The sequence below is a fragment of the Mytilus edulis genome, chromosome 13 (assembly GCF_963676685.1).
Source record: "Mytilus edulis chromosome 13, xbMytEdul2.2, whole genome shotgun sequence".
Taxonomy (NCBI): Eukaryota; Metazoa; Mollusca; class Bivalvia; order Mytilida; family Mytilidae; genus Mytilus; species Mytilus edulis.
Window position 1 is genome coordinate 58,975,753 of NC_092356.1, and position 17,886 is coordinate 58,993,638.

The 17,886-nt window shown below is 30.7% G+C and overlaps 1 protein-coding gene across 3 annotated transcripts in view; it reads right to left on the reverse strand.

Moving 5' to 3' along the window:
- Positions 1–208: 208 nt before the first annotated feature.
- Positions 209–17,886, reverse strand: part of LOC139500630 (period circadian protein homolog 2-like) — a 41,526-nt gene continuing 23,848 nt past the window's right edge. For all 3 annotated transcript variants that reach the window (XM_071289384.1, XM_071289385.1, XM_071289386.1), the window contains exons 7-23: positions 17,656–17,779; positions 15,680–15,740; positions 15,258–15,418; positions 14,391–14,472; positions 11,727–11,833; positions 11,119–11,272; positions 10,145–10,256; positions 9,400–9,481; positions 8,721–8,776; positions 7,654–7,745; positions 6,639–6,727; positions 6,059–6,132; positions 4,510–5,071; positions 3,848–3,966; positions 3,229–3,348; positions 2,678–2,935; positions 209–2,215 (exon numbers count right to left, since the gene is read on the reverse strand). In XM_071289384.1, the coding sequence (XP_071145485.1) occupies positions 1,295–2,215; positions 2,678–2,935; positions 3,229–3,348; positions 3,848–3,966; positions 4,510–5,071; positions 6,059–6,132; positions 6,639–6,727; positions 7,654–7,745; positions 8,721–8,776; positions 9,400–9,481; positions 10,145–10,256; positions 11,119–11,272; positions 11,727–11,833; positions 14,391–14,472; positions 15,258–15,418; positions 15,680–15,740; positions 17,656–17,779 (3,174 nt within the window). In that variant the 3' untranslated portion in view covers positions 209–1,294. The remainder of the gene's footprint in view (positions 2,216–2,677; positions 2,936–3,228; positions 3,349–3,847; positions 3,967–4,509; positions 5,072–6,058; positions 6,133–6,638; positions 6,728–7,653; positions 7,746–8,720; positions 8,777–9,399; positions 9,482–10,144; positions 10,257–11,118; positions 11,273–11,726; positions 11,834–14,390; positions 14,473–15,257; positions 15,419–15,679; positions 15,741–17,655; positions 17,780–17,886) is intronic.

Here is a 17,886-nt window from a genome sequence, read left to right on the forward strand (position 1 = left end):
TAGAATGGAGATAACAATATTGTATTTTAATCTCCGACGGCATCAATTGGGGATTTGATGGTCGTAAATACCCGTTTACTGTCTCCGCTAACGGGTCGTCAGTAAACTTAATTTGCGACCATCAAATCCCCAATTGATTCCGTTGGAGCTTAAAATACAATACAGTTATCTCCTAAGTAATCATTAAATTTATAAAAAAAGAAAACAATACAATGGAAATAATTTATTTTCAGTATTTGAAACATTTCAATACATGTAACAACATATAAATATATTTCATTTACTTACAAATAATAAACTTCATGAATAAATATAACTTATCACAATATTGTAAAAAAAGATTTTTGTCTCATGTCCTAGATTTGCTTCCTGTATTATAGATATAACTCTGAACCAGCAAAATCTATTTATTTACACTAATGAAAGGTAATAATACCACGAATACTGTCAATATTTTCACCATTTTTTTTAATCTGCTATCATCAGAACAAATGTTTAACCTTCATGATTAGTTTCTAGATTTTTGTTATAAACAAAAGTCCAGAGCACTTGAGACATATTGCACAACTCCATTGATATATCCTAAAACATATTCAATACTGTTATAAAATGAACATATATTGGATAAATGAATTATGATGTATATTTAAAAATAAATTTATCAATAAAAGCCTTACACATTTTTGTCTAAATGTTAGATTGTCAAAACAGTCATCTCCACTTTATAGAGCCTCTAATTCTGTTCTGTTTTGTAATGTATGCATCAACTTTTTGTTAGGCATAATGTGAAAAACAAAGTACAGTAGCTCCCTATTCCATTGTCAAAAATAAATTCATATTAAAGAGGATATTTTACTTGACAACTTTTGAAAACCTGATAGTAAATTGCTAGTTAAAACAATAAAATGTGTGATAGAACATGTAGAATGCATCAAGATTATGTTAACTATTGTTTGTTTGTTATTCAATGGTAACAAATTTTACAAATCTCCATGACTTCTATTAAATATTCATTGCCACATTTTCGATCACATTCATCATGGTTCAACTCCATTCTGTTTGGGACTTCTATCTTTACCGGAAGTGACCTCCTGATGTTTGCGACCACCATATAATCATTTACAATAGACCAATTTCGAGTTCCTTTTCTGAATAAGTTAACCCCAGGTAAATTGATGTAAATGGTTTCTTTCAATAATATCATTAGCATTGGGACATTGGAAATGTTCAAAAATGCATGATGGTAAAAGTTGTCTATGAAACAGACAAGAAACAATGGACTGTTTCAAAATGTTTAGTCCACTGCATCCATAATATCACATAAGTCTTCCATATCAGGTGAATCTCTGATTGGATGTTCCAATGAGTAAGCTTCTGACATGTCCTGTGGGAACAAAGGCTGCATGAACAGACTCTCAAAAAAGTTCTCGTTCATTTTTTTCATATTTTGTTCCCTATTACAATTTGAGCATTTAGTATTTGAAGACATTTCTCCCAGAGATTCACAAAAACGACACGATATTTTCTGTTCTTCAGTTTTTAAGTCTTCTAACAGATTAGACAATTGGTTTTGAACCACAGCTGATTGGTTCATTTCATTCAACCTGTTCAAATCATCTAAAAGAACATCTTTCCTTGTATTGTTTTTTAAAGTATACTCCATTGCTATTCTTTCATTCATATTAGCTTCTTTAATCCAGAAGCCTTTTTTGGAATGTTTAAATTGAGTTGGATTCTTAACAAAGAATTGATCAAATTGACGGGCCAGATTTTGAGTCTGGTTAACGTCATTCTCCGATTCCGAGTCCTTGTTTCCCTCCGATAACTTTGATGATTGTGTATCGGACTCTTTCATTGAACTTCCTTTATCATCAGTACTCCTAGAATCACTAGGCGTTAGATCACTGGACTTTGAGCTTTGTGACTCCATGTCAATAGAACTGTCATTATAACCAGACTTCTGCAGTGAATCACATTCTGACTCGCTCTTCTTTTCCTGCTCGTCCATTTCATCACCAACGAGAGAATTGCAAGTTTCTGAGAAACTTTTATCCTCACCTGACTTTGTAATTGTTTCGTCTGTGGTTTTAGAAACAGAAAATGAATTTAACGAGCACCTTAGTTTCTGACTGGCTACAATTTCTCGTGAATCACTGGAACTATCGTCTTTAAACAGATCAGGGTCAATCATAAACAGGTAGTCAGCTTCTTCATCCTAAATAAAATAAGAGACACTTTAGACACTTGTATCTTTACTAACAAAATCAATCCCCCCCTTTTTATCTTTATAACAGATCATTTCAATACTTGAATAAAGCCTATTATTAGGCATTAATTTCAAATTGTTTTATATTTATCAATCAAAAACTTATTTTTTCTCTTTACTTATTTATAAATTGCATGTGACCTTCAAGCATACTTATAGGTTGTTGGTTTTTCTGTAAAAATTGTTTTACACTAGTTGTTTTAAGGCCCTTAACAGCTTGCTGTTCGGTGCAGGCCAATGTTCCTTGAAGGTTGTACTTTGACCTATCATGGTTTACTTATAACTAATTGTGACATCTTCTTATATCTACGAATGTTCAATATAAGATGTCTATTGGTTATTTAAGTTGTTGGTTTGCTGTCTTATTGACATGTAAGCTACATCTTCTATTATTCCTAACATTAAACTTACTTCAGTTGGCTCCTGACTTTTTTCTATATTTTCTTTTAATTCGTCCATTTGTTTCAGTAACACATCAGATTGCTTCAATAGCTTTAATGCATCCCGGTCTTCTTTCATTATTCTGTTGAATTTCCGTCTAGGTACTGTGTATCTCATTTGTATCCCCTCTACCCAGAGAACTCCGAACAACCATGGAGGGTCTGAGTGCCTCTTTCTCTGAGTGGCTGTGGCTGTAGCTGAAGCTTTAGATTCTTTTGCTTTTGCAATCTGAACAAACATTAACAAATTAGCATACTCAATAAAAGAGCTAATAAAAATGCTGAAAATGTGTAAATTTCTCTAGATTTTGATTTTAACTGATCACAAAAAATAATGTATGTACCCTGAATAAAGTGTTAGGTTAGCATTTTTTGTAATAAATGATAGAATACTGTATTTAATGATTTTCTTCACATTTATAGCAATAAGGTAATTAGGTGAAAAGGCCTCTGTAAGTAATCCTTAATTTTTTTTAAATTCTTGTTTAAATTTTTTTCTTCCAGATATATATGCTTGCTTACCTCTTGGTTATTACTAAGCTCCAGTAGGTACATCAATGAAGAACTTGTGTTCTCTCCCGATGATGAGTCTGAGATTGATATTGCAGTGCTACCCTTGTCGCCAGCCTGGGTGAATATCGCCTAAAAATAGACATGTTTTACAATGATACAAAAATCTAATAAATTTGAGTCATTCATAGTTATTTTTATTACTTACATCGAATTGTATGATTAGAGAAATACAGAAATTATCAAAAACGAGTAAATATGTTTCTAAATTAATGGAATCTTTTGTTTCTAGAAGAAAAGTAAAAAAAAATATCAATTTATTAGTTATAGCAAAAGAAAATAACATTACTACCTTTTGAATGGTTCTTTAAAGAGAGTAAAAAATTAAGAATCTTACAGTAGAAAGAGTGAAAGACAGAGAAATCTTAAAAACCATTGGGTATTAAAAACCGCAATATATGACGGGACTGGTCTGTCGAGAGGTGATAGGAAATGTAACATGAGTAACAGTCATGTGTAATTAAGTTTGAATTGATTCAAAAGTTTCCCAGAAGAAGATTTGATTTTTTTAATGACAGACGGCAACAGATTGCAAAAGCTTTGCTTTTTTGTGATGAGGTGAAATATTTACCTTATGTCTGGTTGTGGCCACCCCTCTGGTATCTCCACCTGTCCATAAAGGCATGGGGTATGATAGAACAGTCATTGGCTGGTAAAATCCTCCCATCACTTGTGGGTAAAATGATAAACCTGAAATCAAACAATACATTTTTATTAAAAAGTATAATCATAATATACAGCATGAATAAGAGAAAATGGCAAACTGGTCAAATCTTTCTGAAACAATGTAATTGTCATGAAAAGAAATAAAAAAAGAAACATTTCCTTACCTATCAGTACCTGAGAAGCACATAATTATAAATTTTTTAGTTAACTTTTTTTGTCTTTTTTTTTTTTAACTTTTGCAAGTCATTTTGTTTTGCCAAGAAAGATAACTTTAGGGCAAAGCATATTTCATTCAGGGGGAGATAATTAGCAAGTTCAACCAAATTTTACATCTTATGAAAATGAAAATATTTATCTTTTCCATCTTATCTTTTATATATTTGTAAATTTATTGATCTAAATATCCAAAAATATGTCAATTTCTATCAATAAGTTTGAGTTTTATTTGTCAAATGAAATCCTCCTATATTATCAATATAGCACTTGTTAATTGAGCACCTTATATTCTGCAAGCAATAATGGCATTTGATACCAACCAATATAATTCAAAACATTTATTCAACTAACCTGATTGTGGATAGTACGGCCATTGTATGTTTCCTGGGTTGGCATTAGTGATTGGTGGTTGTTGTGACAACTGAACAACAGGCATGATTCCACCTTGATACATTGCCCCTGTACCCTGTGGTGTCAATCCAATTCCATACATATTAGAAAAGGCTATTTTGGGTGGTCCACCTGCTGGTTTCAATACAGGCCCGGTTGTAGTCATGGGAAAAGGTGGACACAACATACTGACATCCTCTGCTTTGAATGATTTAAATCTACGGGTTTCATCATGATCGGTGGAATGTCCCCGTTTTAACCCATGAGAAGATTCCTGTTGCACACTATATTTACTGGTCATGTTGAGTAAGACCAGATTGCTGTCGTGTTTTGCCTGTTCTAAGTACATTTTTTCCTGTTGTTTGGTATGTTCTTGAAGTGTCTCTTGTGTCAATGACATGAGAACATTAGGTTCTTGAATGGGTAAAAGTATAATCTGTGCTTCTCTACTGGTCTCTTCTCCAATTTCCTCTGCTTGACAAGATGGACTAGGGACCATATCTTCTTTCTCAGATACAAGTACCTGCAAGATACAAATTCTAATTTGACATAGGGACTAAAACTTAACTTCATTACTACTAACTTATGTGGACTTTTGTTACATAATTTAACAAAACTTATTGTGTGGGTTGGTTAAAAAAATAATCATCATTCATTGTAATGTAATACTGTAAATTCAGAAATTATTGCAAATAATGCAACTTGATGTGCATTGTGTTTGGTAGATTTACAACTTATTATAACCTAATTCGCCTTATATTGATTATGGCTTCTTAGATCCCTATTGATAATGTAGCTACTCATATTTTCAAGTACTTCTCCATTCTCTGCTTTCAAATTTTGGGGTCTGAGCTGTTCAGTCTTAATTTTATGACAATCATTGTATAACATGTATAAATGACATTTACACAAATCAAATTTGACTTTCAGAAAATCATTGTATAACATGTATAAATGACATTTACACAACTCAAATTTGATTTTCAGAAAATCATTGTATAAATGACATTTATACACATTTATTTTGATTTTCAAATGATCATTCTTCTATAAGTGATACTTGTGAATTCATGTTGTGAATTTCAAACAATGAATATAAAAGTGATACAAAAGTATTAAATTGTATGAACATTTAACTGGAACAATGTGGGGCAAATATTCACACAAATAGGACAAATTTATAGCTACAAAAAGATCTAAAATAGACTATGGGTGTGAAAAGAACAATCCAAAAAGGAAGAAGAATACATAATTTGTGACAATTAAGGTGTAAATTTCAGACGATTGTTTAAGTGATATTTTTTCAATTAATGTGTGTTATGAATAAATAAAACGGCCCTATTTACACATTTTGGACATACCACAAATGACAAATTTGAAAATACTTCCAAAATTTTTCTGTATTTAAAATATTTGCTTTATAGAAAGTAATTTGTAGGTTAAAGAGAGTAATTTGAATCTTCATGACTGCAAAAGTTTATTCTGAGGCTGTTCTATAAATAAAACATACCTTGGTGCTGCTACAAAAACTAGGTGGTTTTGGATATGGAATGTCGACTCCAAAATCAGGTACTTCGTCAGAATCTGTAAAGGTAATAAACAATTATTATGAAGATAATGACTTAATTGAGAGATGAAAAACAACAATAAAACATGTCAGCTTGTTAATTATCAAAGAGAATATCTTTTCAACGTAACTTACTAATTTAATTACTCCAACACATATTTTTCTACATTTTCTATAATTTGTGGAACGATGATTATTTAACCGTATAGGAAAATACTTCTGATCAACTAAACCACAGTTAATCATGACAAGATTTAACAATAGTTTTACAAAAAAAATCTTTCAGAATTCACCATTCCAAATTCAAATGCATTCTGGGAAATATTTTCAAAAGTGTACACCAAAACTTACAATTTGTAAAAAATGTCTTGTACATTGACATTTTCGACCAAAGACATTATTTTGATTTCATTTGGCGTTGAAACAATTCCTAAAATCATTTAGATTCTGAAATTGTGCAAACTTATTAAAATATTATTCGAAAATATAATATTTTTTTCTCAACAAAATGATGAATACTAACCAATGGCATTACTGTCATCTGTGTAACTGTCATTCCCGCTTCTCTTGTCTGATGATGATGAATAGGTTTTAGGTTGGCTCATCAAAAATCTAAAATAAAATAACAAATCTTATATTTCTAAAGTTTGGATAAAATTGTCTATACCATAAACTTCTTGTATTCATAGGAATGGAATAGGCCGTGTTTTAAAGCTGGGACATTTTCACATTTGTGGTGAAACTTTTGTGGGGTATTATTTCACAATTAGGCAAACACAAAATGCAATTTGTGATGTTGTTAACTATAAGAAAACATCCTTATTACACAAAATGAAACATTAGTTTTCTTCACTAATCTGAAAATCATCAAAGTCAAAATGAATCTTATTATTATAAAACTGTGCAGTGTGTACAAATTTGATAAGGATACATAAAAGAAAACTTGAGTTATCAAGTCCCCTCATTGGCACTTACACCACATCTTCCTATATCTATCTACATATGAATCAAAGCATTGGAGTACTATAAAGGCAGTTTCTATGTAATGTTTTTTTTTTTATGAATCCTAGTTTCTAATCCTTATGCAATAAAATGGCAACTGACTAGAGACTATATTGATCAATTTCAGGCTATTTTCATCATGTATTAACTTTTTATAAAAGGCTTGAACAATTAAAGTTTAGAAATTGAACTTTTTTTATTCAGAAACAAAGGAAAGGGATTACCACAATTCTTCATGGCATTACATCAACAAATAAACAGCTGTGCCCTTTAATATCACACACTTTACATTCCTGACATTTACAATGACAGTGCCTTGGCCAGACAATTAACACTTAGATAGGCGTGTCATACTTTCCTTTGAAATAAGTTACAGTAGAGACAAATGAAATTGTGAATATTTGACAACAATTTGACTCTGTGTCATAATTCACAGTTTGTTTACTTTTGTCTTTTGTCAAATCAAAGGAAAGTCATCATAGAGTTATGACTGATCTTTTGACAACAATGTTTGATGTTGTTTGTATATAACTAACCTTTTGATATTGTTTGTGTAGCTAAGTTGTTCATAGGTTCCTGATAAATTGTCGTCCAATATCTCATTACACTGTTCATTTCTTGTGGCAGACTGTAAACAGAAAGTCAGTTATGTCATAATTTATAATTTTACGTCATTGTTTATTAACTCAAATAAATAAATAAATATCAAATCATTTTGTTGATCATATTTATATCTAGGGGATCACAATCGAATATAAAATGATACATTCTGCTCACCTTTTTAGACAATTGACTTAAAATGTAGTTGTTGCACAAAGGTTAATAAATTCTGTTTCTCAATAAAACCCAGGTGATATTCTGCTAATTTATTTGACAATTAGCTGTAATAGTAACTTCTGTTCTGAACAAAACGCAGGTAATTTGGACAATTAAAATGCAGGTGAATTTCTGCTAAATTATTTTGACAAACAATCTTTTAATTAATAGTAACTTCTGTTCTGAATAAAACACAGGTGAAATTCTGCTAATTTAGTTAAACAATGCAGGTGAAATTCTGCTAATTTATATAAACAATCAACTAATTAAATCCTGTTTCTGAGTAAAATGCAGGTGAATTTCTGCTAATTTGTTTTGACAATCAATTGCATAAGTAACTTCTTTTTCTGAATGAAAGGCAGGTGAAATCCATCAACTTTATTAGTTGTGTCTATTTCTGTATAAAATGCAGGTGAAATTCAAATAATTTACTTTGACATCACGTTTAAACAATAATGGAATGCAACACTTTGTGATTTTAATGACTTACAACTACAAATTTCCACCACACCATTTAAAAAACTTAATTAGGAAGATTCAAATTAATCATAAATGATGAAAGACTAAGGATATATCTACGGGGTTCATCTTATTTTTTTAGTAGCAGAAAATCACTACATTTTTGTTTAACGACCAATCTGTCCAGCAAAATTGACAATTTCAACTTTTATTTATTGTGTTTGAATGTACCACTAGCTATTGTAAAAATCTTGCAGCTGTTTTATATCAAATATTGTATTTTTACCATGAAAATACTGCATGAGCATTTATTTTTTACAAATTTTACCTGTAATTTCTTCTTGGCTTCTTGGGTTCTGATTGAAGTCTCCTCTGTGTCACCATCTGAAATTAACAGTTTTAAAAATAAATCTTAGAACTTGCAAAAAAAAGAAAGAAATGCTGTTCAGCAAAATTTTTTCAATACCCCTTTTTATGTGAATGAAACTTGGTGTTTTTTATACTGATAAGAATAAAAGAAATGCAAGAGCTACTTATACAAATGAATTCCCCTTTTAGTAGCTTTGGCAAGAATCAATACTGTAGTTAAAATTGTTTTTCCCTTTGGTCACAAATATCTTTATTGTCTAAAATTAGTACTTTAGAAATTAAAATTGTCTAATGTATCTTAAGACTGATTTTGATTACAACCTTCTTTTGGTATTTATTAATGTATTGTTCTTTTGTAATGCTTAGATGGTAAATGTTGCTAGGAATGTTTCCCAATGTGTATCCATGTAACACTTTCCTTTAAAAGCTTGTTTGTAAATGGCCTAACCAGGAATTTGGCTAACAGATTGGAAAGGTTCCCCATATTTACCCTTTTCATGTATTATTTTCTGTTCAGTGTTTGATTTTAATTGCTCTTACCAGAACTTTGATTAACAGATCTAGATTGGAAAATTTCCCCACATGTACCCTCCCATGTATTGTTTTTTTGTACAGTGTTTGATAGTTATTGCTCTTACCAGGAGTTGGACTAACAGAAACATCTTCAGTCGGTTCTTCTACGATGTTTAGGGCAACGGTTCTAGCTTCATCTACTACAGGCTGAAAATACAAATTATTTCTATATAAAATAACAATTAGTGTTTGTTCATGTTGTTACTATAGTAAAGGCAGTTAATGTGGCAAGGGTTTTATTTTTTTTAATAATTTTATAAAGAAAAACATCACCTGGAATAAAATTTCTTCTCAAGAAAGATCAAGAACAAGAATGTGTCCTTAGTACACTGATGCCCCACTCACACTTTCATTTTCTATGTTCAGTGGATTGTGAAATTGGGGTCAAAACTTTAATTTGGTATTAATATTAGAAAAATTATATCACAGGAAAAATGTGTACTTAGTATTAAAATGGTTGGACTTCAACTTCAGGGCTATTCCAGAAAAAAATGTATGGGGGTTGGAAGGCACATTATATTAATAATACATTGGTGATGGGTATCAGAGCAACTTTTCACACTATAATGCACTATAAGTCTCAATTACAATTGTCTGGGTGGCGGGTGCTTGCAAAAAGTGCCTTCAAACCCCCCCGATACATTTTTTTCTGGAATAGCCCTCATCAAAAACTACCTTGACCAATATGATTTTTTGTCAAACATATGCCACTAAGTGGTGCGATAAACAAGACAAAGACCAACTCACAATAAATAGTACACAAAACACAACATACAAAGCATAAAACTCATACTGTTAGAAATAACTCACCTGTAGTAGCAATTTTCTGATTAATCTGAGATTTTTATGATATTGCTCCGGTTCCTCAGCAATACATTCTTGACGGGGTGGTGGTGAAAAAACATCTATGTTTTGTGGTCCCCTGTTAAAAAACATTGATAATTTCATCTTCATGTCCAGTCAGTAAGTTCACACGTGTAAAGAAATAGTTAAAGTAAAATATCAGTACAATAAAAATGAAAATGTTTTGAATATGGAAAAATCAAATGGGCGTCATCTAACTGTCATAACACGTGCAAAAGTTGTTAATTAGATCTTTCGTCCTATTGGTTCTTTTTCATATTATCACTTACGATTGTGACGTTTCAATACAATTTCCTGTATGCAAGTTTAATAAAAGCCTACGATCTTTGGTGGTAAGTGTCACCATGGTAATCATACCATATTCCCTCAAATTGCAAAATTGTATAAATAAAGTGTTAGTAAACAACGCAACAATTCATTAAAATTTATCAACAAGCTTACAAAAAACACATCTCCCAAGAAGAACTAGCTTCCTGAACGTGTTTACTTGAACCAAAGTTACATAAATAAACCTTGCAAAAATTGCTAATTTGTGAAAGTAAAAAATATGTTTGTTTGTTCGATTGAGGATGAAAGAATTATAAACTAAACCTGAGCTTTTACAACCAATACGAAAGGAGATCTCTTAGGCCACACTTAAAATAATTTAGTTTTCCCAAACCCTACTTAAACACTTTTTTTTTTTTCACCAAAGAGAAATTTAAGTGTCAGATTTTTTCAGGTCTTCATGTCTATCTGATTGAAAACACTTTTTCACATGAGGACATTACAAGATTTTGAATAGGCAGCTATTGTTTGGGGGTAAGTAGGGTGAGGGCAAACAAAAATATATTATTTTCTTATGCCTCATAAACTATTGCATATTAAGGGAAAGGTCAAAGTTTATGTACATTCCAATTATAAAATATATTCAAACTTACTTGATGACTGTATGCTGACCGATGATAAATTCCAATCTTTTGGACCAGGGGTTAATAAAACTGGACCATTCTGTCTTCACATAAATCCAGTCCCCATTGTGGGTCCTGAATCTAATCTTTGGACTACTAATGGTTGTGCCCTTTGAAGTAACCACTGCAAAAAAAATCATTCTAAAACTGTCATAGCTATAAACACTTTAGAAATTCTTTGGTTTAGAGGTTTAGCACTATAAAATCATGTTCAATCCACCATTTTCTACATAAAAAAGAATGCCTGTACCAAGTCATCAATAGATCAGTCCTTGTCCATTAGTTTGATGTGTTTTATCTTTTGATTTTGCCATTTGATTAGAGACTTTCCATTTTATATTTTTCTCTGAGTTCAGTATATTTTTGATTTGACTTTTTTAATTGTCTGGTAAAAATGTGTTTGCATTCAATACATTTATATATAAAAGAATATGTGCCATGAGGACATCATGGCATATTTATAATAAGAATCTGTTTCCAGATATAATCAGGCCACAAGCACTATATTTCAGTAAACAGGGATCATATCCATGATATATCAGATCTCATATCAGTAGCCAGAAGATATTTACACTAACCTTGTCTATAAATATTATAAAGCTGTTCAAATTCTTCAGGATGATAGAAGTCAAAGATGGACATTCCAACCATATCTTGTGGTAAATATCCCAATAATGGTATGGCACTGAAATAAACAAATCAAAATTAGTGTGATAATAATACAGCACTAAAATACACCTATTAAAATAATGTTACAATAATCCCCAACAGATATTAAAACAATATGGAATATGTTATCTTTGGATATATTTCTTTTTTAAATTACCAACAAAGATTTTGTCAGGTTAACGGTTTGAATCTAATAGTTTATTTCCTTTCAGATACACCACCTTGATTCATCAGCCATCTTATTTGCTATCCAGTTATAGCAGTTTACCCTGGTTGATACCCACTAATAAACAAACTATGATGACCATCATGCCACATCTTCTTTGTTTCATATGTAAAGTAAACTGATCATAAATTTGTGATTTATTTTAATTCATAATAGATAGTTTCTAGCACTAATCCATTTGAAGATTTCAATAATTAGGATAAATAGATAGACAAAAAATAAACAAAATCAACATTATATCAGTAATTTTCTGGCTGCTGTTTCAATTTCACCATGTTATTTTTTTAAAAATAAATAAAAAAATTGTGCAAAAAATTGAGCAATTAATTTTTTTTTTTTTTTTACAGTTGAAATCAAATATAGCCTTCAATAAAAGAATATGTGGTATGATTGCAAATGAGACATCTCTTATCAAGAGATCAAATGACATGGAATTAACAACTATAGGTCAGTGTACAACCATCAACAATGAGCAAAACCCATACTGAATAGTCAGCTATAACTTTGTTTATAGGTCCCTAAAGATTGTTTAATGAGCTATATTGGATATTTGTTGTTTCAGTCCATATTTGTATATCCATGCCTAACATACATCTAGAAATTATTGAAATGTTTACAACACAATTTTCACTGTAATTTTGCAATTATGTTTTACCATTCAAACTAAAGAAAATTAAAAGTATGGAAGAAACATGTTACATACATGTATGATGCAAACAGTAAGCTTGTTAAAAAGCTAGCAAAAATGGATGATTTAAAATTATGAGGGTCAATTAGAACTTTATTTATGAACCAGTGTTCTCCCCAGGATTTTTTGATAGCGCTGCGGTAAGCGCGCGATGACTGATTCATTCACCATTTTTACATAATGTTACATTTATATATAACTACCATGTTGTTGATATTATATTTCATATTCAAAAACATGCATTTTGTATACATATGCTTTCACTAAAATGGAAAAAAGTTACATTTTAAATATTATGTTTTAAAAATTAAAATAACTAGATAATTTATATGATTTGATTTCATTACCATCCTTCCAATTGTTTTGTGTGAGAGTAAATATGCACTTTTAGTTGTTTGACTTATAAACTAGTTATACATCCTTTACAACTTCATAAATTTACTGAAGTTTTCAATGACAATGATGACAAGATTAGTATTTTTTCATTAACTTTTATTAACATTTCTAGCAAATTACAACTTTTCAATAAAAATGAGTTAAGTATTTAAAAAGAAGAAATGAAATTGCCCTTTCAATAATATTCAAATGTTATCAAAGACTTGCTTAAAAAAGGCTAACATGTTCCAAAATGAATATGAAAGAAATCCTATGTAATTTTTTTTAGATTTTTATCTAATTTTTAACGTTGAATTACCAATCAAATAAATTATGTTTGCCAATTGAAACAATTATCACATTTAGAGGTAGTGTTTGAGATCATTTTATAAATATTTGAAGACTTGCCACCAGATAAGTTTGTCAAGATTTCCCTTCCCAAATTATCTCCCTTAATGGCTAACACAACTTCCTGTTTACATTTGTGGCTTAGGTAGCATGAAATGCCATTCCTTATCCAAGCCATCCTATGTTTATATTAAATTTAAAGCATTATCCAATTGATATATTTTGATGATTGGTTGACAATTATCGATATTTTCTACATATTTACACAAATTTTTCGTTTCGTTTTTTTCTCTGATCCATTTGGAAAAGAGTGATGGATGGACAACTTCGTAAAATGGACTTGTAATGAATCCCTTGATAACATGAATGCTTCCTTGAAGCAATACAGGTTCAACCGCGGTTGTATACGTAAAAATAATGAAATAATCGTAGATGGTTAACAAAAAATGATCGAGACCACGTTGTCAGAGAAGGGGTAAGACTTCCTTCAAATAACATTTAGATATGAACTTTTCAGCACCAGAGACATGTTTTATATGTCTCTGTTAGCACTGTTCATTACTTTTATGAAGTTTCTGCATCTTTTTAAAGTGAAAACTCGAGGAAGGAAATGTTTATTTGGCAGTAAAAGTTTTGCAAATGGCACCATTTTGTTCATTTATTGAACTGGCCCCTCCGATATTTGACTACATTGGGTTAATTTACGATCTCTCGGTTATTTCAACCAGTCGATCACGTGATCGGATTGTGTACAAAATAATACAGAAAGTTAGAAAATTCAAAAACAATAGCGCTGATTTTGATTGGATAGCGCTGCGGTCTGCCCAAATACCACAGCGGTAAATTAGGATGGCGCTGAACATCACGGTGCTAAAACTGCCTGGGGAGAACACTGTGAACTGTGTATTGCTTTCTAGATGTGTAAATTATACCTACTTTGGATGTATATATGTGTAAGAACAGAAGAGACTGTGTCTTGTGCCAAAGGTTTTCTTCTCTGTAGTCATTTCTGACAAATCTGTAAAATAAAATTAAATAACACAATAAGAAGCCGATTTATTTTCTCTGTAGTCATTTCTGACCAATCTGTAAAATAAAATTTATGTTGAACAGTTATATCATGTTATGGAGGGGTATTTGCGAAAAATACCAGTAAAGGGTCTGTATGATTCGGTCCCAAGACTGGTATTTTTTGCAAATACCCCTCCATAACATGATATATCGGTTTAATTACACCGAATAGATTTGTATTGAAACTTTCTGTACAGCTGAAGATATATTTTTTTTACTTGAAAGCATGATTTTGAGGATGAGAGGATATCATCATTAAACCGCAGGAATTATACATGTACTCAATACACGTAAGCTCACTTTTTTATGTAACGTTATATCCGAAATTTGTTGGCGGGAAGAAAAGGAATATCCAAAATGGCAAATACCATGGTATTTGAGGAAAATTCACCGGCAGTGGTGAAAAATAGGAAAATTCGTTTGAAATGAACAAAACATATAAGAATATGTGAAAAATACACTGCCTATCAACCAATCAAAATATGGCTTTCTTAAATATGGTGTAATTAAAAGGAAAATATAATGCTTTCTTTTTGGGAGTTGAAAGTTATTCTCTCTCTCCAAAAAAAAAATCAAGGATCATAAGTTTCTGAAAGTATACATTGGTAAAAGGAGATAGAAATATTGATATTTACAAGTATAAACCACATTATTTCAAAGTGTTACATTATTTTTACTTTGGACATGTTAAAACTTTCCCTAATTTCTCACACATATGTAATAAATACTTACTTCCATTATATGCAGAATTCAAAGGTTGACACTCCAATAATAAGAACTGCTTTGGTTTGATTTTGTCTGAATTAAATTTCTTCATAGAAACTGATGCTTGAAATGATGTATACTGATCTTTCTTCTCAAGGTTGAAACCACTTTTCAGTGATTTATAGTGCCTGAAATAAAATTAAAATACCTTAAAAAAATATTCTTTATTTGTGTGCATTAATTGATAAACAATGATGGCTTCTCTTCCCACATTGCTTGGACTAAAAAAGTATTTCAGAGCTTTGGTATCCAACGAAAAATAATGAATTCACAGTACGTATAAAATTGAGAATGGAAATTAATGGTGAATGTGTCAAAGCAACAGCAACCCGACCATAAAGCAGACAACCTTATTTGGTATTTCAGATTTTGATGAAAAGATTACTCACCTTAATCTACAGTATAAAACCTTCTTAGGTGGTTCTGATGTGGCATTGCCATCTTCATCAACTAAAATTAATAAAAACAAGTTGTAATAAAATAGGTGGCTTTGCCGTTATGAAAAAGCCTTGTTATTTTTAAAATCAGTCAATCTATATCTCAGTCAAATGGTCTTGTTACGCTGATCAGTCTATCTTTATGAAAGTCAGTTTTTTATCATTCTTAAATGAATTATGATCAGATGATCACAACTCAATTTAATGGTTATCCCAATATAAAGTTAAACAATATGTGGTGTGACTTCTAATGACACAACTCTCTACCCGAGACCAAATGACAAAAAAGTTAAAAGCTATAGGTCACTGTACAAAACCCATAATGAACAGTTAGCTATTAAATGTCAAAAAATGACAAATGGAAAACAAGAAAACTAATGGCCTGATTTATGTTCAAAACTAGGAACAGAAAACAAATAAGATATACATCAACAAACAACAACTACAGGCTCCTGACTTGTTAATCTTATAATGACAAAAATGAGTGTATTCGCCTTTATGTGAAGGCAATACTTTGATTCAAAAAATATTTCATCTTTCGTAGATGTCATGGATGTATAGTGTAATGAGGTCAAACAATGTCAGGGGACAACAAACAATTATTTATTTAAGATGTCAATCTCTAAGTTAACTAGTTTTGAAACATTAAATTTTACAGAGAATTGAGAATCTGCCATCAAGACAAATTTCCTTCATCATGTGTTAAATGAAAAAAAAAAAATGTAAAGTGACAAATAATGACAAGAAATTCTATTTTTTAGAATACTTGACCTTTCAAAACTGTTAATTATATGACCATCTATCCCCGTCTACACCTTGTGTGATCTTCATATTCAACAACTGTTAATTATATGACCATCAATACCAGTTAAATCACATTTATAAACATGTGAGAAAGAAAACTCAACCATGATGACCTAAGCTGATCGTTTATTATAATAAATTAATATATATTAATATATAGACACAATGGAAAAGTGATTGTTTTATTACGTCAATAGTTCTAGCGCGACAGACTATCACTTCAACCGAGACAGATTTTCAAATAGGGATTTAGAGTGCTTCACTTGTCTGAAATTAAGATAACACCTGCCTTGTTTTATAAGTAAATTACTGAATAACAACTGTTTGGTTTTAACTGTATTAAAAAGTATTTTTTCTAATAAAGAACATTTTGAATAAAAAAGTGATTGTTTTTTACGTCAATAGTTCTAGCGCGACAGACTATCACGTTAACCGAGACAGATTTTCAAATAGGGATTTAGAGTGCTTCACTTGTCTGAAATTTAGATAACACCTGCCTTGTTTTATAAGTAAATTACTGAATAACATCTGCTTGGTTTTAATTGTATTAAAAAGTATTTTTTCTAATAAAAAACATTTTGAATAAAAAAGTGATTGTTTTATTACGTCAATAGTTCTAGCGCGACAGACTGTCAACCGAGACAGATTTTCAATTAGGGATTTAGAGCGCTTCACTTGTCTGAAATTTAGATAACACCTGCCTTGTTTTATAAGTAAATTACTGAATAACATCTGCTTGGTTTTAACTGTATTAAAAAGTATTTTTTCTTATAAAGAACATTTTGAATAAATTATATTAAGCATATATTAAGCATTGCAAAAATAAAATTAAGCAAGTGAAAAGATAAAACACAAATAATGTCATCTTAATACATCTTTTCGGGCAACAGTTGTGTTTTATATCATTTTTAAGAACCCTAAAGTCAAAAAGTCATTATTTTTGGTAAACACTGCAAACTACTGTCATTTTATTACTGTTTAACCCACGAAAAGGTATATTTAACCAACAAAGCAATGTCAATCAAAAAACATAATTTAACATTTGATTTTGAAGTATGTTTGATTTGAGAGTCAATTTGGTCCCAAATCTTTACACATGCTCCTTTAGATAACAATATACTTACATTTAATTGAAAAATTTAAATTTGTATCAAATTTGTCCGCATCGTCCAGGACATAACTGCTATTTACAGTGACCACATCTTTCCTGTGTAAGAAACTGGTCAACTCTCGGCCAATCCAACTGCCCTGTTAATTAAAATGACACTTTATAAATATGGTATGTCTAAAGCAATTGTTTGGATTTACATTCACAAGGAGTGCTTAAACCAAGCATAAGATATAGATCCATAGAT